This window comes from Ranitomeya variabilis, chromosome 5 (assembly GCF_051348905.1).
Source record: "Ranitomeya variabilis isolate aRanVar5 chromosome 5, aRanVar5.hap1, whole genome shotgun sequence".
Lineage (NCBI taxonomy): Eukaryota > Metazoa > Chordata > Amphibia > Anura > Dendrobatidae > Ranitomeya > Ranitomeya variabilis.
This window is the reverse complement of record NC_135236.1, coordinates 458,796,859-458,824,317: the sequence shown is the minus strand read 5'-3', so window position 1 is coordinate 458,824,317 and position 27,459 is coordinate 458,796,859. Positions and strand designations below refer to the sequence as shown.

At 42.8% G+C, this 27,459-nt stretch overlaps 1 protein-coding gene across 8 annotated transcripts in view; it reads right to left on the bottom strand.

Annotated features, from left to right (window-relative positions):
- The window catches only part of ATP2B1 (ATPase plasma membrane Ca2+ transporting 1), a 177,343-nt gene that overhangs the window by 22,779 nt on the left and 127,105 nt on the right, over positions 1-27,459 (bottom strand). For all 8 annotated transcript variants that reach the window (XM_077265432.1, XM_077265436.1, XM_077265433.1 and 5 more), the window contains exons 7-11: positions 25,029-25,067; positions 24,777-24,932; positions 21,679-21,893; positions 13,551-13,793; positions 12,571-12,812 (exon numbers count right to left, since the gene is read on the bottom strand). In XM_077265432.1, the coding sequence (XP_077121547.1) occupies positions 12,571-12,812; positions 13,551-13,793; positions 21,679-21,893; positions 24,777-24,932; positions 25,029-25,067 (895 nt within the window). The remainder of the gene's footprint in view (positions 1-12,570; positions 12,813-13,550; positions 13,794-21,678; positions 21,894-24,776; positions 24,933-25,028; positions 25,068-27,459) is intronic.

The window sequence follows — 27,459 nt, the reverse complement described above, 5'->3', positions numbered from 1 at the left end:
CGCAAATGATGAAATTTGGGCATTTGTTAGCGAATGTACATAACTATTCTTTACTATTTAAAATATATTTATCTAGACTCATTACTCATCAGCTCACAAGCTAAAATCTAAAGTGGTTGTAAATCAGCCGTAGGTCATAAATCTATTTCTTTTTATTAAGTCTGAAGACGATTTACTGTACAGAGGCTGTCCGTATAAAGGGGCTACTATAATGAGGCCATGTTTGAAGAAGGCAGGCATTGTAGATGTGACAGCAGCACCTCAGCTGTTACAGAACCTTGTTTAGAACAGAGCAATTGATAATCAAATAGGCATTTACTCAAGACAAAGTTCTTCAGCAGCAGACGTGTCTATTCTAGAGGATAATGTATCTCCTACCATAAAATGAAGGATAAAAGGCATGTGAACACCTGCTCTTACATCGTCAAGAGCAGACTTAATAGCTGCATCTCTCCAATTAGAAACCCATTCGCTTGATCTCAACTCCTTTCTGGAGCATTAGGTAATGCATGCTCTGTCTGCACGTGCACGCATCTACTCTCCCCTCCAACCGCCAGGAGAATATCTATCCTCGGGGCCCTGTCATCACATTTATCGACCACTTCACCACATGGAGCCTACAATTTCTCTCTGCTGACACTCCCACTGTCACGATGAGCGATTCTAACATGCCCATTGTTGTCCACCAGTCAGTTACCTCCAAACTCATCACTAGCTTCATTTTTTAGTCGCACACAATTGTCCTCCCATGTAACTTATAGAGATGGAAATGCACTAGGTCTTATCGCCACCTGCCTTTTTTTCCCATTTTATAATCTTATACACTTACCTGCACACTTACAGTTGTGCTCAAAAGTTTACATACCCTGGCAGAATTTTTTTTGTTTTCTTGGCCTTTTTTCAGAGAATATGAATGATAATACCAAAACTTTCTCCACTCATGGTCAGTGGTTGGGTGAAGCCATTTATTGCCAAATTACTGTGTTCTTTTTTTAAATCCTAATGACAACCCAAAACATCCAAATTATCCAGTAAATTCAGTTTAAAAAATATTAATGATTTACAACATTGTCCATAATCTGTCCCCATAGATTTCCGAACTAATCTCTAGTATCCTTGGCATGTAATTCCTGGACTTCACAAAGCCTCTTTCTTCCCTACAACTTTGTACGTTCCTCACACAACCGTCAGATTTCTCCGAAGTATCTCATATCCCTGAACGCACTACCTCAGCACACCAGTTTGTCTTCCACTATTGAAACATTCAGATGCCACCTGAAAACCATCTCTTCATGAAGGCTTACAACCCGCAATAACCATGCTGCTACCCAAATACCACCTGAACTGTACCAACTAGTTATCCTACTGTCTTTCCCCAATACCTTGCGGACTGAAAGTGCGAGCGGGCAGGTCCTCTCCCCCTCTACCAGTCGGTCACCGTTTATTGTACTTGTATTCTATATATGTTACATCATATGAATGTAATGTCCTCTTCACATGTAAGACCGGGTGCACACGATCTGGAAGTAGCAGCGGTGTGGAGGCAAGCACATGTTTGCTGCATCCAAAGCGCTGCCGGCTAGTGAACGCAGGTGAAAACGCATGTGTTCACTGAACTGTGCAGCTTCACCGCGTCCAACACATTGTATGGGTGTGAAATTAGGGTTAGGTCATGTACATGCTGCCGTCTGGAGAGATGTACTGCATGTCTGTCTACACGGGTGATACGCAGGAGTCTCTGGACACCTAGAGGAGATGGGATTTCTTGAAATCTCATCCACTATGCTTTAACATCTGTCCGCTGCGCGTTTGATGTTGCATAAGTACTCAGCACTCAGCCAACAGCAACTCCAGATCATGTGCACATACCCTAAAACATCCTGCAAGAATGGGGCTTTAAAACATCAATATTTATACTTAAAAGGGTTTTCAGAGATCTTGAAAAAAATTGTCGAAATACAGGCAATGCAATAATCTAACTAAAGAACTTCTAGCCACCCTGCTGCTCCTCGCGGTCCTTTACTTGGCGGCAGTAATGTGCTGTGCCACCTATCAGTGGCCTTAGCAGTCCCATGCATACACTGCAGAGGCCACCGATTTGTGGCAGAAATCACGTGTATGGAAGCCATGCATTTCTGGTAGCCAACTAAATAATAGACCGTCAGGAAGAACAAAAGTGGAGGGGGATACAATGGATGAATATGGGTGCAGTCAAATGGCATTACTGATTCTATTAGATCTCCAGTTAGAGGTGTCAAGATCAAAGACTTTCAGCCAGCGCACACAAAACAGTCTAAAACCTCCACTATTTTACTACTTCAACAGGGTTAAGTTATGCGCTCAAAAATACACAGATTGGATTTCAGAGGATGGGAATAATATTAATCGTCTAGAGGTACTAACTACTTCTTTGTGGATCTTTCCATACTTCTGACTGGAACATAGGCCACCTCCTAATCTTACAGACATTGCTCAGAGATCTTCTGAAATGTGTTTTTATGAACGAGCACTAAAAAGATAAACTAACAAAAGCACAAATTGAGCATTTGGCCCCTAGACAGACAGAGGGGGGTAAGGCATCCTCTAGTACCCCAACTACTCTTGTCTGCAGGTTACACTCCTGCTGTTTTCCCATTCTCCATACAGGTATCTTCTGATGGGATCCCACAAGGTGGGGAAGGGGCAGTGGCCGCAGCAGGGCTAGGGGGAGGAAAACTAAAGATTAGGCTGCCATGTCAGATAATAATGCCAGCTGATCATTTTTAGGAATCCTGGGATTTATCCAATCGAGAATAATGGCGCAGTACGCTTGCGGTAACAAGGGCCAGCTGGCTAGGGGTTTGCTCGGATAATGATGAGAGTGGTGACACTGTAGAGAACAAGTTTCTCTCATTAGCTTAAATAGTAAACGAAATTACAGTTTACTCCGATACTGAACCTTTTCGTCACATTATTGAGAAGGATAGGTCAGCATCAGTTCTCAGTCTTACAGACACAGGAGATACTAAAATGCTTCTAAACTTCTTTTGTATTTTCGTCCCACTCCCAATGTAGTCCGCTCAGATATGACCTGCTTACAAACATCGGAGCCAATTTAGCGTTGCTCCCTGGAGGGTTAACACTAGTGATGAGCGAACAACAAGTAACAAACAGGCAATCCCTGCATGTGTTATGGCTGTCCCAACAGCCGGCGGGGACTAACATATTCTTCGAGCACACCAAAGTCACTCGGTTAGCACCTCTTATCCAATCACGGTCACTCATTACTATGTAACACTAGAAATTAAAGTTGATACCAAAATTAACCCCTTCACCCCCAAGGGTGGTTTGCACGTTAATGACCGGGCCAATTTTTACAATTCTGACCACTGTCCCTTTATGAGGCTATAACTCTGGAACGCTTTGACGGATCTTGGCGATTCTGACATTGTTTTCTCGTGACATATTGTACTTCATGTTAGTGGTAAAATTTATTCGATATAACTTGCATTTATTTGTGAAAAAAACGAATATTTGGCGAAAATTTTGAAAATTTCGCAATTTTCCAACTTTGAATTTTTATGCCCTTAAATCACAGACATATGTCACACAAAATACTTAATAAGTAACATTTCCCACATGTCTACTTTACATCAGTACAATTTTGGAACCAAAATTTTTTTTTGTGACGGAGTTATAAGGGTTAAAAGTTGACCAGCAATTTCTCATTTTTACAACACCATTTTTTTTTAGGGACCACATCTCATTTGAAGTCATTTTGAGGGGTCTATATGATAGAAAATACTCAAGTGTGACACCATTCTAAAAACTGCACCCCTCAAGGTGCTCAAAACCACATTCAAGAAGTTTATTAACCCTTCAGGTGTTTCACAGGAATTTTTTGAATGTTTAAATAAAAATGAGCATTTAACTTTTTTTCACACACAATTTATTTCAGCTCCAATTTGTTTTATTTTACCAAGGGTAACAGGAGAAAATGGACCCCCAAAGTTGTTGTACAATTTGTCCTGAGTACGCTGATACCCCATATGTGAGGGTAAACCACTGTTTGGGCGTATGGCAGAGCTCGGAAGGAAAGGAGCGCCATTTGACTTTTCAATGCAAAATTGACTGGAATTGAGATGGGACGCCATGTTGCGTTTGGAGAGCCCCTGATGTGCCTAAACACTGAAACCCCCTACAAGTGACACCATTTTGGAAAGTAGACCCCCTAAGGAACTTATCTTGATGTGTGGTGAGCACTTTGACCCACCAAGTGCTTCACAGAAGTTTATAATGCAGAGCCGTAAAAATAAAAAATCATATTTTTTCACAAAAATGATCTTTTTGCCCCCAATTTTTTATTTTCCCAAGGGTAAGAGAAGAAATTGGACCCCAAAAAATGTTGTGCAATTTGTCCTGAGTACGATGATACCCCATATGTGGGTGTAAACCATTGTTTGGGCGCATGGCAGAGCTTGGAAGGGAAGGAGCGCCATTTGACTTTTCAATGCAAAATTGACTGGAATTGAGATGGGACGCCATGTTGCGTTTGGAGAGCCCCTGATGTGCCTAAACACTGAAACCCCCTACAAGTGACACCATTTTGGAAAGTAGACCCCCTAAGGAACTTATCTTGATGTGTGGTGAGCACTTTGACCCACCAAGTGCTTCACAGAAGTTTATAATGCAGAGCCGTAAAAATAAAAAATCATATTTTTTCACAAAAATGATCTTTTCGCCCCCAATTTTTTATTTTCCCAAGGGTAAGAGAAGAAATTGGACCCCAAAAAATGTTGTGCAATTTGTCCTGAGTACGATGATACCCCATATGTGGGTGTAAACCATTGTTTGGGCGCATGGCAGAGCTTGGAAGGGAAGGAGCGCCATTTGACTTTTCAATGCAAAATTGACTGGAATTGAGATGGGACGCCATGTTGCGTTTGGAGAGCCCCTGATGTGCCTAAACATTGAAACTCCCTACAAGTGACACCATTTTGGAAAGTAGACCCCCTAAGGAACTTATCTAGATGTGTGGTGAGCACTTTGACCCACCAAGTGCTTCACAGAAGTTTATAATGCAGAGCCGTAAAAATAAAAAATCATATTTTTTCACAAAAATGATCTTTTTGCCCCCAATTTTTTATTTTCCCAAGGGTAAGAGAAGAAATTGGACCCCAAAAAATGTTGTGCAATTTGTCCTGAGTACGCTGATACCCCATATGTGGGTGTAAACCATTGTTTGGGCGCATGGCAGAGCTTGGAAGGGAAGGAGCGCCATTTGACTTTTCAATGCAAAATTGACTGGAATTGAGATGGGACGCCATGTTGCGTTTGGAGAGCCCCTGATGTGCCTAAACACTGAAACCCCCTACAAGTGACACCATTTTGGAAAGTAGACCCCCTAAGGAACTTATCTTGATGTGTGGTGAGCACTTTGACCCACCAAGTGCTTCACAGAAGTTTATAATGCAGAGCCGTAAAAATAAAAAATCATATTTTTTCACAAAAATGATCTTTTCGCCCCCAATTTTTTATTTTCCCAAGGGTAAGAGAAGAAATTGGACCCCAAAAAATGTTGTGCAATTTGTCCTGAGTACGCTGATACCCCATATGTGGGTGTAAACCATTGTTTGGGCGCATGGCAGAGCTTGGAAGGGAAGGAGCGCCATTTGACTTTTCAATGCAAAATTGACTGGAATTGAGATGGGACGCCATGTTGCGTTTGGAGAGCCCCTGATGTGCCTAAACATTGAAACTCCCTACAAGTGACACCATTTTGGAAAGTAGACCCCCTAAGGAACTTATCTAGATGTGTTTTGAGAGCTTTGAACCCCCAAGTGTTTCACTACAGATTATAACGCAGAGCCGTGAAAATAATTTTTATTTTTTTCTCAAAAATGATTTTTTAGCACCCAGCTTTGTATTTTTACAAGGGTAACAGAATAAATTGGACCCCAAAATTTGTTTTCCAATTTGTCCTGAGTACGCTGATACCCCATATGTGGGGGGGAACCACTGTTTGGGCGCATGACAGAGCTCGGAAGGGAAGGAGCGCCATTTGGAATGCAGACTTAAATGGATTGGTCAGCAGCCGTCACGTTGCATTTGCAGAGCCCCTGATGTACCCAAACAGTACAAACCCCCCACAAGTGACCCCATATTGGAAACTAGACCTCCCAAAGAACTTATCTAGATGTGTTTTGAGAACTTTGAACCCCCAAGTGTTTCACTAAAGTTTATAGCGCAAAGCCGTGAAAATAAAAATTCTTTTTTTTTTTTCACAAAAATGATTTTTTAGCCCCCAGTTTTGTATTTTCACAAGGGTAACAGGATAAATTAGACCCCAAAAGTTGTTGTCCAATTTGTCCTGAGTACGCTGATACCCCATATGTGGGGGGGAACCACTGTTTGGGTGCATGACAGAGCTCGGAAGGGAAGGAGCGCCATTTGGAATGCAGCCTTAAATGGATTGGTCTGCAGGCGTCACGTTGCATTTGCAGAGCCCCTGATGTACCCAAACAGTACAAACCCCCCACAAGTGACCCCATATTGGAAACTAGACCTCCCAAGGAACTTATCTAGATGTGTTGTGAGAACTTTGAACCCCCAAGTGTTTCACTACAGTTTATAACGCAGAGCCGTGAAAATAAAACATCTTTTTTTTCCCACAAAAATGATTTTTAGCCCCCCAAATTTTTATTTTCCTAAGGATAACAAGAGAACTTGGACCCCAGAAGTTGTTGTTCAATTTGTCCCGAGTACGCTGATAACACATATGTTGGGGTAAACCCCTTTTTGGGCGCACGGGAGAGCTCGGAAGGGAAGGAGCACTGTTTTACTTTTTCAACGCAGAATTGGCTGGAATTGAGATTGGACGCCATGTCGCGCTTGTAGAGCCCCTGATGTGCCTGGACAGTGGAAACTCCCCAATTCTACCTGAAACCCTAACCCAAACACACCCCTAACCCTAATCCCAACGGTAACCCTAACCACACCCCTAGCCCTGACACACCCATAATTCTAATCCCAACCCTAATCCAAACGTAAATGTAATCCAAACCCTAACCCTAACTTTAGCCCCAACCCTAACTTTAGCCCCAACCCTAACTTTACCTCCAACCCTAGCCCTAACCCTAACCCTACCCCTAACCCTAACCCTAAACGTGACTGAAATACGTGGCACTGAAATACGTGGCACTGAAATACGTGGCACTGAAATACGTGGCACTGAAATACGTGGCACTGAAATACGTGGCACTGAAATACGTGATACGTGGCACTTAAATACGTGGCACTGAAACACGTGGCACTGAAATACGTGATACGTGGCACTGAAATACGTGGCACTGAAATACGTGGCACTGAAATACGTGGCACTGAAATACGTGGCACTGAAATACGTGGCACTGAAATACGTGGCACTGAAATACGTGGCACTGAAATACGTGGCACTGAAATATGTGATACGTGGCACTGAAATACGTGGCACTGAAATACGTGGCACTGAAATACGTGGCACTGAAATACGTGGCACTGAAATACGTGGCACTGAAATACGTGGCACTGAAATACGTGATACGTGGCACTGAAATACGTGGCACTGAAATACGTGGCACTGAAATACGTGGCACTGAAATACGTGGCACTGAAATACGTGGCACTGAAACACGTGGCACTGAAATACGTGATACGTGGCACTGAAATACGTGGCACTGAAATACGTGGCACTGAAATACGTGGCACTGAAATACGTGGCACTGAAATATGTGATACGTGGCACTGAAATACGTGGCACTGAAATACGTGGCACTGAAATACGTGGCACTGAAATACGTGGCACTGAAATACGTGGCACTGAAATACGTGGCACTGAAATACGTGATACGTGGCACTGAAATACGTGGCACTGAAATACGTGGCACTGAAATACGTGATACGTGGCACTTAAATACGTGGCACTGAAACACGTGGCACTGAAATACGTGATACGTGGCACTGAAATACATGGCACTGAAATACGTGGCACTGAAATACGTGGCACTGAAATACGTGGCACTGAAATACGTGGCACTGAAATATGTGATACGTGGCACTGAAATACGTGGCACTGAAATACGTGGCACTGAAATACGTGGCACTGAAATACGTGGCACTGAAATACGTGGCACTGAAATACGTGGCACTGAAATACGTGGCACTGAAATACGTGATACGTGGCACTGAAATACGTGGCACTGAAATACGTGGCACTGAAATACGTGATACGTGGCACTTAAATACGTGGCACTGAAACACGTGGCACTGAAATACGTGATACGTGGCACTGAAATACGTGGCACTGAAATACGTGGCACTGAAATACGTGGCACTGAAATACGTGGCACTGAAATACGTGATACGTGGCACTGAAATACGTGGCACTGAAATACGTGGCACTGAAATACGTGGCACTGAAATACGTGGCACTGAAATACGTGGTACTAAAATATGTGGCACTGAAATACGTGATACGTGGCACTGAAATACGTGATACGTGGCACTGAAATATGTGATACGTGGCACTGAAATACGTGGCACTGAAACACGTGGCACTGAAATACGTGGCACTGAAATACGTGGCACTGAAATACGTGGCACTATGACTGTCAGAAAATGTTCATTAAACGGTTAGGGGTGAGGTTAGGGGTAGAGTTAGGGTTAGGGTTTGGATCCCTTTATCACCTTGATGGTGGTGGGTGGCTTTTCAGTGTGTTTAAATGCATGCGTTTTTAACGCAAACAAACGCATGTGCTTAAAAACGCAAGAAAATACTGCAGGTTGTATTTCTGAAAATGAACGCATGCAGAAAAAAAACGCATGCGTTTGAAAACGCGACCAAACGCGTACAAAAAAACCGCATGCGTTTTCAATGTTAAATATAGGGAAAAAACGCATGCGTTTTTTTGTGCAAAAAACGCTGCAGACAAAAACGCAAGTGTGAAACCAGCGACGCTTTTTATAGCAAAAAAGTTTTTGCGTCTCCACATTTTGAGACCTATAATTTTTCCACATTTTGCTCCACAGAGTCATGTGAGGTCTTGTTTTTTGCGGGACGAGTTGACGTTTTTATTGGTAACATTTTCGGACACGTGACCGTTTTTGATCGCTTTTTATTCCGATTTTTGTGAGGCAGAATGACCAAAAACCAGCTATTCATGAATTTCTTTTGGGGGAGGCGTTTATACCGTTCCGCGTTTGGTAAAATTGATAAAGCAGTTTTATTCTTCGGGTCAGTACGATTACAGCGATATCTCATTTATATCATTTTTTTATGTTTTGGCGCTTTTATACGATAAAAACTAAAATATAGAAAAAATAATTATTTTCGTATCGCTTTATTCTCAGGACTATAACTTTTTTATTTTTTTGCTGATAATGTTGTGTGGCGGCTTGTTTTTTGCGGGACAAGATGACGTTTTCAGCGGTACCATGGATATTTATATCAGTCTTTTTGATCGCGTGTTATTCCACTTTTTGTTCGGCGGTATGGTAATAAAGCGTTGTTTTTTGCCTCGTTTTTTTTTTTTTTTTTCTTACGGTGTTTACTGAAGGGGTTAACTAGTGGGGCAGTTTTATAGGTTGGGTCGTTACGGACGCGGCGATACTAAATATGTGTACTTTTATTGTTTTGTTTTTTTTATTTAGATAAAGAAATGTATTTATGGGAATAATATATATTTTTTTTTTATTATTTATTTAGGATTTTTTTTTTTTTTTTTTTTTACACATGTGGAAAAAATTTTTTTTAACTTTTTTACTTTGTCCCAGGGGGGGACATCACAGATCATTGATCTGGCAGTGTGCACAGCACTCTGCCAGATCGACGATCTGCTGTGCAGGGCTGCAGGCTTACCAAGTGTCTGCTCTGAGCAGGCACTCGGTAAGCCACCTCCCTCCCTGCAGGACCCGGATGCCGCGGCCATCTTGGATCCGGGACCTGCAGCCAGGAAGGAGGTAGGAGACCCTCGCAGCAACGCGATCACATCGCGTTGCTCCGGGGGTCTCAGGGAAGCCCGCAGGGAGCCCCCTCCCTGCGCGATGCTTCCCTATACCGCCGGTACACTGCGATCATGTTTGATCGCGGTGTGCCGGGGGTTAATGTGCCGGGGGCGGTCCGTGACCGCTCCTGGCACATAGTGCCGGATGTCAGCTGCGATATGCAGCTGACACCCGGCCGCGATCGGCCGCGCTCCCCCCGTGAGCGCCGCTGATTGGTGATGACGTACTATCCCGTCGGCGGTCATACGGGCCCACCCCACCTCGACGGGATAGTACGTCAAATGTCGGGAAGGGGTTAATATGCTCCAATTATGTGAAATCCTTTCAGAGAATATAGAAAAAAATAGGATCCTCTGTGATATATAAAAGGACCACTAATAAGTTAATATTCGCATGGCCCCGGTAGTACCGAACCCGTCTACAATATTGTTTGCAGTCCCCAAAGCAGTCCAATACTTTAAAGTGATAGACTGGCACCAGCTTATTTTTCGATTCCCATTCATCCTGGCGGAGAGGTGGGCCACATGCTTTTACCATTGAAGGAGAAAAACCAACATGGACTGGACTTCTGTTGGGACTCACAGGCTCCCCAGTATATTCCTTAGGCGTTAAAGTATACACTGGATCAATGCCATCTTGAGGATCAACCGTCATACAAGTAAGTAGACCAGGGGTGCACCACCTGCAGGCGGGGGACACGTGCGGCTCACGGTGCCTGACAGGTTTAACTATACATTAGCAGCCACACACAGAAAGTAGCGGCAAGCAGCTGAGGAGCAGGGACTGGCAAGTACTAATGGAGCTTTGCCCTTTAAAACCTGTCAAAAACAAATTCAGAGAGTATGTGATGTGGTTTTTGATGTGAATTTAGAAGCAGAATCTATTTTCTAAATCCTTGTTTAAAAAAAACAAACAAACTCTGAACATACCATTAGAGTGCAGATTTTTGGAGGCAAGAGTCCTAGAAGTAGAATTTGTACCTATCAGACATTTATGGCATATACTTTTGATATGCCCCAAATGTCCCTTTCATTTTTAGTGCAGCCCCTTGTTTGGTACAGCATGACAATGTGACCCTTAGACGAAAAAAGGGTTCTGAACAATCAGTTGTTATGATTCAGATGAACTGGAGTTATTCATTCTCTCAATGTATTTTCTAGCAAAAATTGGCCTAAACGTTAAATAAACAAAAATAAATAAATAAATGGATTCAGCCAAATGGGAAAACTTTGGCCATTGTCTGTCCATGCATGTAAATGTCAAAATATATAGACGCTATATAGGCACAAACTTTTACTAAAGCTGAAAGCAGCCTTTTGGAGGCATTAACAGCTATTGTGGACAGTGGGTTCCAGATTACCATTCTCTTGTATTTTCTCTACAGAAATTACAGGAATATAAATCATTTAATGTGTGCAGCAAGTTACACCTGAAATGATACATGCAGTTTAAAGAAGCAGACTATGACAAACCTTTCTAATTATTTAGTGCTGAGAAACAGGGTCATGCCACTGGTATTCTTGGTCAGCATTTCTGCGGCAACCACCCACCAGTTTGTTATCACAGCTAAACATTGGACATTGTAGCAAAAGCTCCCCCTGGATAAGCGCAGGAGCAGCAGCTGCTCAAATGGTCCAAAATCGCATCTGGGCCAGGCCAATACTGCCCCAACAAGTTAGAAACTTTGCTTCATGGAATATTTCACAACACAGATTAACAATCCTGTATAACCTTGTTGTCACCACCAAATTCAGTAATCAGACAGACATTACTGGCTCAACTCATGAGTCAATATGCAATGTTACAACCTAAACCCAGGGGCCACAAACATTACTGCTTCAACCAATGAGTTAAACAAATGACATTGTATGTTAGAAGTCATTTAAGAGATAGAGACTGCATAATTGGTAAAGAAAAGTTGAACTTGATGCACTGGTGTCTTTTTTCAACGTATGTAACCCATGAGCCAAGAGATATTACTGCCTCAATCCATGAGCCAACATACAAGATTACAGACTTAACCCCAGGGCCAGCTGCCACTAAATAACAGATATTCACATCTCCCCCAACAGGCCTAAATACAACATTACTTCCTCCACCCAAACACCTGCATGCATTACTTCATTTTTTAAGCATTTTTAGATCTGCCATACACTTCAAGAGAGGTTAGCCTTCCTATTTAGTGCTAACATTTATATTCTTTTTACAAACAGCTGACACTCTGGGGTGTATCTTTAGGCTGCTCTGCGTTGCGGCTCAGGAAGTAATGTCACCTCTTAAAGACTATAAACAGTAGCAGTAGAAAAGGCATATATTTTCTAAACCATATGGCGGAATAAAAATAAAACAAATCAGAAAAACTGATAATCAGGGGAGCAGGGATTAAAAAAAAAAAAAAAAAAAAAAAACTGACCTCATTTGACCTGGTGACATGTCCTTTAAGATTTCATTGATAAAGATAGAGATCAAAATTCCGCAAATAAAACATTTATTCAAACTAAATGCAATCTGTCACTCTTCAGGGAGACCAAGAAACATCTGAGCACTTACTTTTTGAGGACAATCTCAGAGGCACCCTTACTGAACATTCGGTAACTGCCATCGTTATTTTTTAATACTGTGCTCATAGATTTTCTCACAGAATTAAAAGTGTACACTTTAAATAAGGTTTCCTCAGGAATCTCATTTCTGACGTCTTGGTAATCCCGTTTTAGATCCAAAAGAAATCCCAGCAAGGCACATTCAGTTTTGTTCCCGACATGGCGTGGAAGGCCACCTTCTCTTTCAGGAGGCTAGGGAAAGGATTTTAGTATCATACATTAAAGACCGGGAAATAAGGTTATTGCATTTAAGAATTCACCATCATATTAAAAGGCAATCTGTCAGCAGGTTTTTGCCATTTGAGAGCAGCATGATGTAGGGGAAAAAAGACCCCGAATCCAGCAATGTGTCACTTACTGGGCTATGCGTTGTTTCAATAAAATCACTAACTTATCATTAAGCGATCACTAGATGACTAAATGTCTTGTGTCATGTAGTCCTATAACCATAGTCCCTTCACTACCTTCTGTGTACACTATAGAGAAAGCAGCCAATCAGTGGTGTGGGTTATACAGGGCTCAGCATTTAGAGAACTGCTAGATCTGCAGAAGCTAAAACCCAGATTTTATAAAATGACAGTCCTAATAATCATACTGCTCTCAGATTACACAGAAAAAACCTAGGGATAGATTCCCTTTAACTATCAAATATAGTGACTGAAAGCGCTCCAATACGTGCAGTATTACACAATATAAAAGCCCATCACGCATTCGGTTACAATGGACTCATTAGACATGCACTAGCTAGGACATTTTCCTCTCCCTTTGACTTCAGTTATGATAAAGTATGAAGAAGTAATTTCGATGTATAGAGATACATGTTCCTGGAATGATAATGCTAATGTTAAAAGTAGCAACACTATTGTCCTTGGGTGAATACAGCTTAGAAGCGTGTAAAGTAGAGAAAGAAAGTACAGCAGGTATAGTTACCAGGATTTTTGATGTGTAAGCACAGTTGACAGAAATCCCAGTTATAAGGAGGTGCAGCACATTGTCGACGATGGACTCGGCGTCCGGAATCTTTCTGTAATGTTTCTCATTCATGTAAGCCTGGACAACAGTCATTCTGTTCATTGTTAACGTTCCAGTTTTATCCGAACAGATTGCAGTAGCGTTTCCCATGGTTTCACAGGCATCCAGGTGCCTAACCAAGTTATTGTCTTTCATCATTTTCTACAAAAGAATTAGGGAATAAAAACAACACACTTTGTCAAATCACTGGATCACAATGACGTGCATTTTTGATTACATCAGCAACTTGTCACTAAGCCTCTTAACAGTGGGGTTTGAAGAATGGACAGTAAAACTAGAAAAGAGGAATACTACCAGAATTCAGGAGCCATCACTGCTAACCAAGATGCCAAAGTCATGCTTGATTGTATGCATACGATTCTGCTACTCCATCAGTCTTAGGGCTGTCCCACACGTCCAGATAATTCCGGTACCGGAATAAATCGGTACCGGAGTTATCCGTGTCCGTGTGCCTGGGAACTCACGTAGGCCATAGGTGCAGCACACGTGTGCCGCCCGTATGGCGAGTGGGTACCACACGGAGCGGTGTGGTACCCTGCATCGTGCTGAAGCCGCGATTCATATGTTCCCTGCAGCAGCGTTTGCTGCAGAGAAAATATGAATAACAGTGTTTAAAATAAAGATCTATGTGTCCGCCGCCCTCCCACCCCCTGTGCGCCCCCCCCGCTGTTCTGAAAATACTTACCCGCCTCCCTCGCTGCTTCCTGGTCTGGCCGCGGCTTCTAGTGTATGCGGTCACGTGGGGCCGATCATTTACAGTCATGAATATGTGGCTCCACCTCCCATAGGGGCGGAGCCGACTATTCATGATTGTAAATGAGCGGCCCCACGTGACCGTATACAGTAGGAGGCACGGGGCAGAGAGGAAGGAGTGACAGCCAACGAGGGAGCGGGTATTTTCAGGACAGCGGGGGGGCGCACAGGGGGTGGGGGGGCGGCGGACACATAGATCTTTATTTTAAACACTATTATTCATATTTTCTCTGCAGCAAACGCTGCTGCAGGGAACATATGAATCGCGGCTTCAGCACCATGTGGGGGGACAGCGCTTACTGTAGCGCTGTCTCCTGCACGCACACGGACCCCAGACGGAGAACGTCCGTGTGAGGTCCGTGTTTTACACGGACCCATTGACTCTATTGGGTCCGTGTAATACGTGCGCTCCCACGAACACTGACATGTCTCCGTGTTTGGCACACGGAGACACGGTCCGCAAAAAATCAATGACATCTGAACAGATGCATTGATTTTTATGGGTTTACGTGTGTCAGTGTCTCCGGTACGTGAAGAAACTGTCACCTCACGTACCGGAGCCACTGACGTGTGAAACCGGCCTTACAGGGAGGACAATGACCACAGCAGCAGAGCTATCATTTATTATCATTACTAGCATTTATTGCTGAAGTCATTTCCTCTTCATTTACAGGATCCAAAAGCTAAAAGGGAGTCGTGTCCTTTGAAAATTTTCCATACCAAAAGTTTATTTTTTACAAAACGAAAAAGCGTCATTTTTGGCAGCAGAGCTAAAATAGGCAGCGTTGGGGTGGAGATGGGGCACATCAACGCCTGCCAGATAGATGAAATAAAAGTGGCGGCATTCTCCGGAAACGTTACTCCAATCCCTGACCAAAGGAACATTTCTAGCAAGGTGTGTGCCATCTAATGAATTAGCCACACCTTATTCCTGCCTGCCCATCATTAAGAATGGCCGGGGAGGGACGGGCCAGAGCTGGGGAGGGACGGGCCAGAGCTGGGGAGGGACGGGCCAGAGCTGGGGAGGGACGGGCCAGAGCTGGGGAGGGACGGGCCAGAGCTGGGGAGGGACGGGCCAGAGCTGGGGAGGGACGGGCCAGAGCTGGGGAGGGACGGGCCAGAGCTGGGGAGGGACGGGCCAGAGCTGGGGAGGGACGGGCCAGAGCTGGGGAGGGACGGGCCAGAGCTGGGGAGGGACGGGCCAGAGCTGGGGAGGGACGGGCCAGAGCTGGGGAGGGACGGGCCAGAGCTGGGGAGGGACGGGCCAGAGCTGGGGAGGGACGGGCCAGAGCTGGGGAGGGACGGGCCAGAGCTGGGGAGGGACGTGACATAGCAACACCCTGACACTGATGAAAATTGGTGTACATTTCTAGTGAGGCACATACCACGAGTAAGTTGCACCTCTACGAATATGCCGCATCTCATTCTGCCTAAGACTGGTGTACGAAACGCTATTTTACATCAGTATTTGTTAGTCAAAACCAGGAGTGGAACAATCAGAGGAAGAGTATAATAGACAAACGTCACCACTTCTGGATTTATCACCCACTCCTGGTTTTGGCTTACAGATACTGATGGAAAATACTGACCAAATACTCAGTGTGAACATGGCCTCAAAGTGTGAACAGTGCTCCAACTCTTTCAAGCACAGAAGAAAAAAAAAAATCCTCCTGATCTGCAATTTAACCTTTTCCCAAAGTGTGATGTACATGTACACCATACATCAGATTCCTATGTATGGAGCGAGCTCAGTCCGGTTCATACCCAACAGATGCAGGCCATGCTACAGTCAGCATCTTCCTATAACAGCTGGCACTGATCGCTGCTGTTTAACCATTTAAATGCTGCTGCCAATCACTAATTGCAGCATTTAAATTGCAGTCATCAGTACACCTGTTCCCTTTAACCCTTCCCTCCCTTCTGCAGCGTGCCAAAGAGTTGTCATGTGGCTGGGCTTAAACAGGAGATCATTGTCACTATATGCTACAATACAAGAACCGATCACAGGATCATAGGTTGAAACGAACAAAAAAAATTCGATTGACAAAGTCATTGGGTGTTGCAACGCCCTATCTATTAAAATATAGCATTGATTAACCCATACGTTAAATACTGTAAGGGGAAAAAAAAAAAAATCTAATAATGCCAGGATTGTGTTTTTTTTTCCTCCAGTCACCATACCTATAATGTATGTACCCCAAAATGGTAACAATAAAAACAGGTCACCATGCAAAAATAACAGTTACACAGCTCAGTGAGAAAAATAAGCTACAAGACTCCAAAGACGACAAGAAACTTATTTTTTTCCCCTCTATAATCTAAGAGGACAAAAAAATAAACAAAAAAAAAAATGCCTATACAGGTTTAGTATCGCTGTAATCGTACTGACCTAGATCATGTTGCCAGGTCATTTTTTTCTCTCCCAATGAACATTGGAACAGTAAACCAATCTCAAAAAATAAAAATCAGGTTTTTCACCAATTAGCCGCACTTAAATTTACCATACTTCTGTTTTCCAGTATATTGTATAGTAAAATTGTGTAAACATGTCAAAAGTACAAGTCATCTTACAAAGAGCAAACCCTCATTTGATGGTTGACAAAACAGAAAAAAAAGATAAAAAAATAGTTTATGATTATTTTAAGGACCCATTCATACGTCAACGTCAGTTTCTTGTGTCAGTATGCGCCCTGATTTCTTTAAAGGGCCGCAAATACGGACACACGCACACCCATTTTATTCTATAGTGGTGCAGACATGTCGTGGTCTCTCGGTTTTCAGCCTGGATGGTCGCATCATGCCACCGTTCAGCTTGTAAACCAGAAGTCGCAGAGATGGATTATGGGGTGTGATAGTATGGATTATCTTCACGTCGGACAGGTAAGGGATATAGTTATTAACTACTTTTTTTAAATGGATTTTTTTACAAGGGACATGGGCTTCAATAGATTGGGCATAAAGGCGAGTATAACTTAGTTTTGTTTTTTTAATAAATAAAACAGGGTGTTTTATTTCAAACAAAAGATTCTATTCTTGCTATGTGTTTCTTTCAAAATATACAATGGGGTTAGTAATGGGGGCATCTTATAGACACCACACCATTACTAACCCTTGGGCTTGATGTCAGCTGACAGAACAAAGCTCACAGCAACTGCCCCTCAAATATTACCCCACGTGCCACCGCCACAGGGCAAGTGGGAAGAGCAAGACTAAGCGCCAGATTCGGAGCATTTATGGATGTGCCACTTTTGTGGTAAATGAAGGCTTTTGATGATAGCCTGGGGTGGGATATCTCTGTCCCTTTCCCATGCTATTAATATCAACCCACAGCTTTTCTCTTTTGCTGGTTTGAATGTATAGGGGGAACTCTACGTCATTTCCTTTTCTTCTGGTGTTCCCTGGAAATTCACCAGTAAAAGGCTAAGCAAACAGCAGTGAGCCGTTATTAATATCCTAGGAACCTTATGGGGTATTGTCTCTTTTCCCAGATTATTACCATCAACCCCCAGCAGTGGGCTTTCCCTCTGCTGGTTATGAAAATTACACGGGAGCCCAAGTCTTTTTTTTTTAATCAATTTTTTATATTTTACACAGGTTGGAGACAGCGGGTGTGGATTACCGTATTTTCTGGTGTATAAGACGACTGGGCGTATAAGACGACCCCCTACTTTTCCATATAAAATATGGAGTTTGGGATATACTCGCCGTATAAGACGGGGGTCATCTTATACGCCCAGTCATCTTATACAGCGTGTGCGGTGCGGATGTTTCCCAGGGTCTGGAGGAAAGGAAACTCTCCTTCAGGCCCTGGGATCCATATTCATTTAAAAAAAGAAAAAGAATAAAAATAAAAAATATGAGATATACTTACCCTCCGACGGCCTGTGGCTCTCAGCGGTGCAAGCAGCGGCCTCCGTTCCTAAGGATGCATTGAGCGAAGGACCTTCGATGACGTCGCGGTCGCGTGACCAGTAGCATAACCGTGACGTCATCGAAGGTCCTACGCTCAATGCATCCTTAGGAACGGAGGCCGCCACTTGCACCGCCGAGAGCCGCAGGCCATCGGAGGGTAAGTATATCCCATATTTTTTATCTTTAGTCTTTTTTTTTTTACATGAATATGGATCCCAGGGCCTGAAGGAGTCTCCTCTCCTCCAGATCCTGGGAACCATATAGGACCGCTCGCTCCCTGCACACGCCGTACCCGGCGTATAAGACGACCCCCGACTTTTGAGACGATTTTCAGGGGTTAAAAAGTTGTCTTATACGCTGGAAAATACGGTACAACTCCCATCATTGCTGCTTGGTCACGCTGATCTCAGGAAGACTAAGCGGCAATAGTGAGAGCTGCCTTCAACAGCCGGGACTGGGATCAGCGCAAACCGTACTGTATACGGATGGCACACTGACACTGATCTCACCAGTACAGGTTTTTCCTGTACAGGAATCACAAGGACGTGTGAATGAGGCCTAAAAAGGGGTGGAAAAAAAAATAAATCACAAAAAATGAAAAATCGAAGGTCATTAACATGTTAAAAGACTTTAGGTGTATGAAGAGTGACTGAGCATGCGTGACTACCAGCATTCAGCTCATTAGGCACATTGCTATTTACACTGCCTGGTGCTGTACTATATACAGCAGTGTGCAAAAGTTTAGGCAGGTGTACAAAAAGAGCAGTGTAGGAATGCTTTAAAAAAAAAAAAAAAAAAAAAGTTTTTTTTGCTTTTTTAGAAATTAACAAAATGCAAAGTAAAGAAACAAGAGATATCTAAATAAATATTTGGTGTGCCCGCCCTTTGCTTTCAAAACTGCATCAATTCTTCTAGGTACACGTATACAGTTTTTAATGTCAGCAGAAAGTACGTTCCAAACATCTTGGAGAACCAACAAGAGACTGTATGCTTTCTCAAGTCCTTGTCTCTATGTAATCCCACACTGACTCTGATGTTGCACTCAGGGCTCTGTGGGGGCCATATCATTACTCCCAGGTCTCCTTGTTCTTCTATTTGCTGTAGATGGTTATTAGTGACATTGGTTGCATGTTTGGGGGTCGTTGTCCTGCTGGAGAATACATTTGGAGCCAGACATCTCCTGATGGCATTGCCTGATGAATGTATACATCTGTGTGCATTTCTCAGAAGGCACAATTAATTCTGACAATCTCCAACTCTATTTGCTGAAAAGCAGTCCCAACCATGCTTCGCTGTTGCCTAACATGTTCCACTGTCCAACCTTTTAATGAAGAAAATGACTTCTGTAACATCCAAAGATCTCACACTTTGATTCACCAGTCTAAGGTATGGCTATTTTTCTGCACTCCAGTTTCTATGTTTTCAAGCAGAGTTGAGTAACTTGGACTTGTTCCATGTCGAAGGTATGGCATTTTGGCTACAATTCTGGCATGAAGACCTCTGCTGGCCTGACATCTCTGAACAGAACATGTGTGCGGCTGGGTCTCATTGGTTGCTGTCAAGTCTGAGCTGACGGCACTGCTGGAAATCTTCAGAGTTGCAAGGGTAGTAAGCATGAGGCATCTTTCATCTACTGCACCGGGTTTCCTTTGCCAACCACTGCATCTATGGTCCTCAAACTTGCCCATTTCTTGGTGTTTCTTCAAAAGAGCTTGAAAAACATACCTTGAAACTGAAGTCTGCTTGGACATCTTTGCTGGGAGAGACCTTGCTGATGAAGAATAACTACAATGCGTCTTGCTGCTCATTCTTGCCATTCTGTGTGAAACTGCTACAAATAGAATGTTGTGCAAGAATATATATGGTTGTGCCTCAACCACTTGTAAGGGCTCACACTCACTTGCGTGAAATACGGCCGAGTCTCGCATGTTAAAACCCTGCTCTGCCGCAGGCACTCCAGAGCGGAGCGTGCGGCCTCACAGCAGTACATGGAGCTGCACGCTCCGCTCCCAAGTGCCGGTGGCAGAGCCGGGTGTTACCATGCGAGACTCGGCCGTATTTCACGCAAGTGAGTAGGAGCCCTTAGGCTATGTGCACACGTTCAGGAATTCTTGCAGAAAATTCCTGAGAGAAACCTGAAATTTTCTGCAAGAAATCTGCAAGAAATCTGCATGCATTTTTTGCGCGTTTTTGGTTCGTTTTTGATGCGCTTTTTTCCCAATGCATTTTATAGTGGGAAATCCGCAAAAAAACCCGCAAAATTAATGAACATGCTGCGTTTTTTACCGCGATGCGGAAAAAAACGCATTATGTGCACAAAACATGTGGAATTCATTCTAAATGATGGGATGCATATTGTATGCTTTTTTTTGTGGTTTTATAGTGCTTTTATCTAGAAAAAACGCGAAAAAAAAACAAAAAATCAGCAACGTGTGCACACAGCCTTAGTCTTCTACAAAGCTGCTTCTGTTTCAACCTGGGCTGTGGAGTCTGAGTCCATTTTGGTGGAGTCGGTATAAAATGCAACGGCTACGACTCCTAAAATATATAATAAATTGGGTTCAGTAGCTCAGTGCAGGATGTGCTGTAAATGTATTCATAAGAATGTGGGAAAGTTATAAAATGTCCTATAAATGTCTGTTCTGTTCCTGTAGTGAGACAGTGCTGTGGAGTCGGGAAATTGAGGAGTCGGAGGTATGGCTTACCAACTCCACAGCCCTGGTTTCAACCTAAATATACAAATGATGATTATCACCCGTTTGATATAATTGGTTACTCATGCACTTAACTATAATTATCCAAAATCCATGACAGTGCAAGTGTAACTAGAATAGATTCTTTCTGTCTGGCAAAGAGGTTACACTAAATATTGTTGTGCTTTAGATTTCTCTTTTCTTCCTAAACTTAATAATTTGCATTGTTGGTAATTAATAAACATTTCTATTTTTAAAAGCATTCTTACTCTGCAGCATTTTTTTCACCCCTGCCTAAACTTTAACGTAAATGTCATAACCTCACTAGATTTTTTAACAGCATGTAAGTAGTAAATGTCCATTATGATTCATATAATGAATAGGGTATTCAATGGTGGGAAAACGCCTTTAACTATGTCTCGCAACATACAGAGAAAACAAGATAGAAAGAGGTAGGACAGAAAAAACAGACAAAGTTAGAGAGCAAGAAAAACAAAGAGGAGAAAAGTCAGAAGGAGAACCAGAAAAAAAAAAAAGACCTCACATAATAAAGAAACAGCTGCCAATATTCCAAATATAGGTTATGTTTGGAATTCCAGAGTCTAAAACCATGCAATGCTAGGACTAACACCGACAACTAGTTGGTTAGATGAAGAAAAAACTCTTACCTTAACAGAGTAAGCCAATGAAATGGTTACTGCAAGTGGAAGACCTTCTGGTACGGCTACTACCAAAACTGTTACTCCAATGATGAAAAACTTTACAAAATACTGGACATAAATTGGTGTACACTCAGCCAACCAGGGGCGTTTCTGAACCCAGAAATTGTCGATCACAAAGTATAAAACAAGGATTATGACGGTTATTGCAGACATCACCAAGCCTTGAAAGAGTAGACAACAAGATTAAGTATGCAGTACTCGATTTAAGAGATCACACGAGACAGAACAGCAATATGCACATTCTCCGCACAAAACTAAGGACAGCTTTATATTTTGGCCTTTTTCTATAATAAAATGTACAGAAAGCACACTGTATGAGCAAGGACCCAACACACCCCTAACAAAGCTAGGGTGAAACGCATGTTGGGGCGCCAGGACCACGTCACATCAGCCTTTTTCTGTAACAATGTAAGTGCTTTGAGTATATACCTTCTTTTAATCATTTGTTCCTCCACTGGCGTGTAATTTAAAGGTACTGACAAGCTTATGCTATATCAGGGGGCCCCAACCCGCAGCTCGCAAGCCACATGTGGCTCGCCGAAGGTCACAGAAAAAAAGTCCCCAGGGAGCCGCCCCGCTGCCTGTAATACCTGCCCAGGGCCGGCGTCTGCACCCAGGCAAGTGCCAGGGCCCTGAGCTGAGCAGGCAGGGGGCCCACTCGCGGGGCCGACACCATAGCAGGCCAGTGTCCCCGGCGGCGAGTGGACCCCCCCGCCTGCTCCAGGCCCCGGCACTAGCGATACTTACCTCTCCCGGTTCCAGCACTGCAGCGTCTTCCATCCTCTGACTGACGTTCATGTCATAGGACGCGATGACGTCACCAGTGCGCGCCATCTGCCTGAGCAGTCACAGCACAGAGAGCAGGAAGACGCTGAGGAGTCCAGAACAGAGCAGCAACGAGAGGGAAGCATTTCATTTTTTTTTTTTTTTTATATTTGAAGCAATATATGGGGACCATCAGAAGGGGCCAATATATGGAGCATTATATGGGGCTAATTCTATATGGAGCATCTTATGGGGCCAATAATATAGGGAGCATCTTATGGGGCCAATAATATAGGGAGCATCTTATGGGGCCAATTCTATAGCGAACATCTTATGGGGCCAATTCTATATGGAGCATCTTAAGGGGCCTATTCTATATGGAGCAGTATATGGGGCCAATTACATATGGAGCAGTATATGGGGCCAATAATATATGAAGCATCTTATGGGACTGTTAAAGGGTATTGACTTTTAAGATTGCTACTTCCAATAGGTGGCACTAGAGTTCAAGTCCTCTGACTAAGCAATTTGCATAACAATAATGTAAAATACATAAGAGTGAAAGTGAAAATCTGCATGTTATTTGTGCCTTCTCTAGGTTTTTCTATGACTTTATCTGCATTGTGGCTCTTGACCAACTTTCATAGCGGAATGTGGCTCTCAAGGTAAGAAAGGTTGGGGACCCCTGTGCTATATATACATCTAATTTAACAACAATCACTGTACGTATACATTAAACAGACATTATGTTGTATATTTATTATGTACATGTGGTCCTTCATTGGGTTATGCTGTTTATTTAGATTCTACTTTATAGTTTATTTTTAATTATTATAATAAATATTACGTTTTTGAGACTTTGTACACCAGCGGTTCTTTTGTTGGTATTCATTGTAATAGGTGGGTCTCTGGTGACAATATCATGACATCTGTCACCCGTTGGGATGCTTTTAAAAACTATTATGGGCATACAGGTAATAGAATGGGTAAAATAGTCTTACTTGTATGCCTCACAGCTGCGGTCTAGTTGATGTTTTAATCTTTTATGTTAATGATTTCTTCCAGGCTCTGGGGCATGCGGTGCCGGGAAGAAATCTCAGTCTCCTGTCTTCATTAACATACCACCCCCTCACATGTACGTCACACTGCCCTGTGACATGCAACTGTGGCGCCGTAATCCTGCACCCAGCACTAGTGCTATTGTCCGAACCTTCTCTGCCCTTCTATGGGCAGTGTCTGCATCCTTCTTCTGCGCAGGCGAGTCACTGCACAGGAGGAGATGAAATAAAAAAAGAAGCCATGCATGAGTGCTGCTATAACCACTGTACTTTATGGGAGAAGGTACAATGGATAAAGCTGAATCCGTGGTCTTTTCCTTTCTGGATTGTGAATAGAAAGTAATAAGACCTCTATTCTCCTGATAGGCAGGAGTCCTACAAATGGCTTAGCACCCATTAGATATTTATGTTGTGATATTTATGTTTTACTTTGGAGCATGGACTGGTTGAATCCGACAAATGTTGCCCTTGGAACATAAAAGGTTACTCACAGAAAGTACACAGACAGTACACGGATGGCCTCCCTGTGCAGTCTGATTTTCCCTGACCCACAGACTTGTATGGGTGATTTTGATTCATGACCCCAATCAAAACCAGACATGTAGCAGTGATGTTTTCTTTAAAGACCATTATTTCTATAAATAAACAGACATCAACAGCCCCATAGACTATAATGGATATGTTTTAGATCCTTCAACATCATAGCTATAACACGAGCATGGACATCTGAAGGAGCCCCTAGTACATGGTTGATCACTGGCACTGACATTTAAGTGCTGTTGTCAGAGATTGACAACAGCACCAAAATGGTTAAACGACAGCAATGGAAGAAAGATTCTGTCACTGTGGTTACAGGCAGATTTGGGGCAAGTATAATGTAATACCAGCGGTCTCTGGCTGGTATGAAGCAGGCTCATCTCCGAGAAGGCTCCATGCATTCCTTATCGTCACAAGTTATTTATGAGCAGACCCACCATACAAATCAGGAAAGGGTCCTCCATAACAGCAAGGGTCAGTACAGAGGCGTGGATGTAAATATACCAGACCTTGTGTTTGCCCGGTAGAAGGCACAACCCTCTTCCCACTGAGATGCATGCCCAAGCCAGGTGTGCGTGTATGATGAGGGAGAGAGCGGGTCTGGTGCAGCATTAATGGGTTATCTACTACTATCCATGGGAGAAAATTACTGGTCACCAGGGACAGGAAACAAGTAAGAAATACCTGCTTTGCCAATCTGTACAGCCAACTTAGTAAGTTTTCCTTGCAAAACAGATTTCTCTTTCTTTGGCAAATTTGATTTCTTTTTGTCTTCTCCATCACCACCGTCTTCACTCTTAAGGGGCTGCATTTCCATAGCTGCACCATCTTGAGCCTTTGCTAAAAAATACAATTTTAACCATTATAAAATGAGTAAGACACGAGAACATATTTGAACATACTCAACTAAGAAAGGAATTAACTAAAAAAAAATACCTTTGTTACGATTTTCAACAGTGCCATCTTGTTTTTTACCTGTAAAATATTGATATCTATATTAAAACACTTTCGTGGTATGCAACTGATCATCATCTACAGTGGCAAAAAACACAGACTGCTGACCATCAAACATGCATGTTGTTTAGGTAAGGCATCAGAAATGTAGCTCTGGGGCTGCGGTAATATACACCCCCACTGCCACAAGCACCGACAATCCATCACAGCTTGGCCAGGGTGCTTACATGCCAGGACTTGGCAACAATTTTTGCAGAAGGTAAAGAAAACTTTTCTACCGCTCTCATATTGAGAATATATATATATGTGCCCATAATGTCAGCTCTGATGTGAGCCCATCACTGTTCTGTAGAATATTTCTATTTGACAGTTTTCTTGCTTTGTACAAGGTCCATTGTATGGAGTTCTGTTCACAAGCCTAAGCCTCTTCCATTCACTTCAGCTGTCGACCGAACGATTGTTCGACTGATCATTTTATGTCGACATCTACTTTAACTGACGATCTCATACAGCAGAGCGCTCACTCCGCCATGCACTCCTCTATTCTTTATGAGAGAACTGCAGCCAGACATCTCTGGAGGAGTTTTACCTCCTCTAACAAAGAAAAAAAGGACCCGTTGTCCGAAATTGGACATGCCCCATCTTTATTATCTGCCCTGACAACGATCTGTTAGAGGCCTCCTTACACACTAGAATATGGCTGTAAGCAGATTTGGCAATACTAGTCTGTGAATGAGGCCTTAAACGGGGTTGTCCCACACACACAGTTCATTTTAATCAATAGATCTTGGAACAAAAATATGTTCCACAATAAATGGCTTCACCCAACCACTAACCATGAGTAGAGAAAAAGTTTAGGTGTTATCATTCATATTCTGTGAAAAAAGGCCAAGAAAGCAAAATTTTGCCGGGATATGTAAACTTTTGAGCACAACTGTATACCAGGTTTTTGTGCCTTACATTTTAGCCAGATGAAATAGTACAACAGATTATAGGATCTGGTAAAATACAATACCAAGGTCAAGAGTTTTCCATTTTCTTTTTTAAAATTTTCGCTTGTATAGTGGAGCACAGGTAAATATAAAAGAAAAACTAAATAAATAAAAATATGGTAGAGGCTCTTGTGTAGGCCTTTTGTATACCCTGTAGTATTTGATGTGACATTTCTGGGTTGTCTGCCAATCTGATTCCATCTTACCTCGGATATACCGCAGGACAATTCCCATGATCCTTCTGACTGAGGTGGGTCTCATCACATTGCATGTGCATTACATTTTCATCAATAGTCCAGTGGCATAATGACGAAAACTACAGAGTGAGGTTATATAAGGTTACACCACACTAGGAAAGCAGGAATAATTCCCGATGGATGTTTTCCTGTGAAGCCACGATATAGCCAGCCTTCCCAGCATCTGACATAGCAGCTATTATTAGACGCAGCCTACGACGTGTATGACAGCCGGCTCCTGTAGCAGCATGAGGGGAAACCCTGCTGGGGACTCCACCTAAAGCCATAGAATGCCCCCTGCTCAATGGCACAAGCAGGTCATGAGAGTTAAGGCCATTTACAGGGAGCAGACACCGGTAGTGGCTGGAGGACTGAAGTCCTGACTACATACAGATGCAGATCAGCGGCATTCCCAGCATTCAGTGCACACGGTGACGCTGGCTACATCATTGATGCAGGATTGTGTAACACAAAGACTTTAGTCTGATAACACGAACTCGACAATCCGCTGCCAAGCAAGCATCTGTCATCTGATGCTCTCGATTTGAAGGCACTTGTCACCATGGCAACATTGCACTGCCAAAAGGACACACTGTATGCCTTACATGCTGCCGACAGGAGAGCCTTTCAGGGGAAATGCTCCAATGCAGATGAGACGCTACAGCGAGCCAGGTATTTGCCAACAACCTCTCGGGAACAGAACCAATAGCTACTCCACGACAGCCACTGCACAAGACTGGAGCACTACCATCACCTGCACTGTGATATTGGAACTGCTTAACCCCTTAGTGACCCGGCCAATTTATTACAAAATCTGACCAGTGTCACTTTATGTGGTAATAACTCCGGAACGCTTCAATGCATCCTATTGATTTTGAGATTGTTTTTTCGTGACACATTGTACTTTATGATAATGGTAGATTTATGTTGATATTTTGTGCATTTATAAAAATATGAGAAACTTTACAAAAATTTCAAAAATTTTAAATTTTCAAACTTTTAATGATCCCTTTAATCATTCACATCACACAAAAACTATCAACATTTCCCTTGTGTCTGCTTTACAGCAGCACCATTTGTAAAATGATTTACATTTTGGGAGGTTTAAAAATGTAGCAGTAATTTTTCATTTTTTTTTCAAGGAAATTTACAATTTTTTTTTTTTTTTTTTTTTTTATAGGGACC